The sequence below is a fragment of the Cyprinodon variegatus genome, unplaced genomic scaffold, assembly GCF_000732505.1.
Source record: "Cyprinodon variegatus isolate N-32 unplaced genomic scaffold, C_variegatus-1.0 Scaffold126, whole genome shotgun sequence".
In the NCBI taxonomy this organism is placed as follows: Eukaryota; Metazoa; Chordata; class Actinopteri; order Cyprinodontiformes; family Cyprinodontidae; genus Cyprinodon; species Cyprinodon variegatus.
The window spans coordinates 1289762-1291745 of NW_015150579.1; the positions used below are offsets into that span (position 1 = coordinate 1289762).

Below are 1984 nucleotides of genomic sequence, written 5' to 3' on the forward strand. Positions count from 1 at the left end.
GTTTTATTGTCTTAAGGTATTGTTTTAAATTGCTTTGAAACTTTGTTTTGTTAATGCTCAATTGCTTGTTCAATTGTAATAATAAATTAAAAATACCCAAAAAACATCTAAAGGTCAACAGTTACATGATACATCAAGGCTAAATGTAGAACAGTATCAGTATCAAAATCGGTGACACTGACCCTGTTTTTGTTGGTATTTGATTGTCCACCACTCTTTACACAATTCAGTTCAATTCAGTTTATTTATATAGCACCAATTCACAACACATGTCATCTCAAGGCACTTTATTCGAATGCAATCCCTCACACTAAGCATGCTTGTAGCGACAGTGGAGAGGAAAAACTCCCTTTTAACAGGAAGAAACCTCCAGCAGAACCAGGCTCAGTGTGAGCGACCATCTGCCGAGGCCGACTGGGGTTCAAGGAGACAGAAGCAGAGATCTAAAAGGCGGCCCCATCCAGGAAACACATTTAATTATCTTTTGATAGACGTCTCTCCTTTCACGTCTGAAACCAAGTTCTTGTTTGGGAAAGAATACTTTTAACTCTAAATATGTTTTACACTGTGAATCATTTTGGGTTAACTGTTAAAGTTAACTTTACCTCCAATCTAAATGATCTGGGCAAAAAATATTTTAATGCGTTAATGCATTAAGTGCTATTCAATAAGAATCCAAGCACCCCAAGAGGTACCTGTACAGCCATTTGAGAATCAGTGTATGTGGGGTATACTGTGAGATGGGTGAATTATTGTTTAACAGGATGAAAAGGAGTATTCACCTGTCATGTTTGAATGAAGGACTGTCGGAGGTGAGAGGCTGTCTGGCTGTTCTGCTGATGGATTCTGTGGGAGTAAACATATAAATTCAGTGATCAATTTCACATTAAGATGTGTGAAACAAATATATATATTTTTTAACAAAAATCATAATACCAACTCTATATTAGGTGTCAACCAAGTAGGCAGATAATGGATTACCAGGGCAGAAATTAAAAACTAAAAATAATAAAATAACATATTTTCTCTTATAGAAACTAAACCTCATGGGAGTGCAGGACATTCTCATCTTCATTCAGCAGGTTTTCCTCATGTTGATTTTCACCTCCTGGGTTCTGCATTTTATCTGTAATCTATCAACGTCTATAACTCATCGAAGAACAACCTATAGTAAATACATTTAACTTTACTTTGTGAACAACTAATGTATTTGAATTGAACATGTCGTTTTGTAATCTCTTGATGTTTTTTTTTTTCTATATTCAAACTAATCAAACCACCATGAGTTCTTCTAACAACACTCATATTCTTAGTAAATATAAACGGTTAAACGGCTTTAAACGGTTAACTTCCAAACGATGTAAACCAATGGAAAGCAGTATTTTATGGCAAAAATTATAAACAAATATCGGAATTTATTTTTACCAAAACTTAACGAAGTTATAAGGAAGAAAATGACAGTTTTTTGTGTTTTCTCCAACCAGAAAACACCAACAAAATAGACACTTACCGCCTCCTCCACGTAGTGAACAAATCTACGCGGAGTGGTTGCCAGGCAACGCTAAACGTCCGCTCCAGGAAGAGGAAGCAGCTGTAACTTCCGGTGTGTAGTTTCGGCAATAGACATGCGATTTCGCCGACACGTGCAGTTATTAATAATAATAAAATAATAATAATAATAATAATAATAATAATAATAATAAAAACACGCAATAGAGCCGGTTATGCCTTAAAAATGCAATGAAGCTTGCTGCCATATAGTCAACTGCAAAAGATATATCAACACTTTCACGCATAGTGATGACATACACACAGGGAAGAAGACAAATCACCACAGCAATTTCTGTTTCTACCTTCTATAAAAAGACGCCATTGTAGGTTAAAAATAGAAAAAATACCTGAACTAACATCTAAGGTGATATATTATGTAAAGCTTTTCCAAAGTTTGATTTTATATTTGGAGGAAATTGAATATCAGAATCAG

At 34.9% G+C, this 1984-nt stretch overlaps 1 protein-coding gene across 1 annotated transcript in view; it reads right to left on the reverse strand.

Annotated features, from left to right (window-relative positions):
* ccdc40 (coiled-coil domain containing 40) overlaps positions 1-1109 on the reverse strand; it is a 15274-nt gene extending 14165 nt beyond the window's left edge. The window contains exons 1-2 of the mRNA XM_015375819.1: positions 1044-1109; positions 783-846 (exon numbers count right to left, since the gene is read on the reverse strand). Coding sequence (XP_015231305.1) covers positions 783-789 — 7 coding nt within the window. The 5' untranslated portion in view covers positions 790-846; positions 1044-1109. The remainder of the gene's footprint in view (positions 1-782; positions 847-1043) is intronic.
* Between the last annotated feature and the right edge of the window lie 875 nt (positions 1110-1984).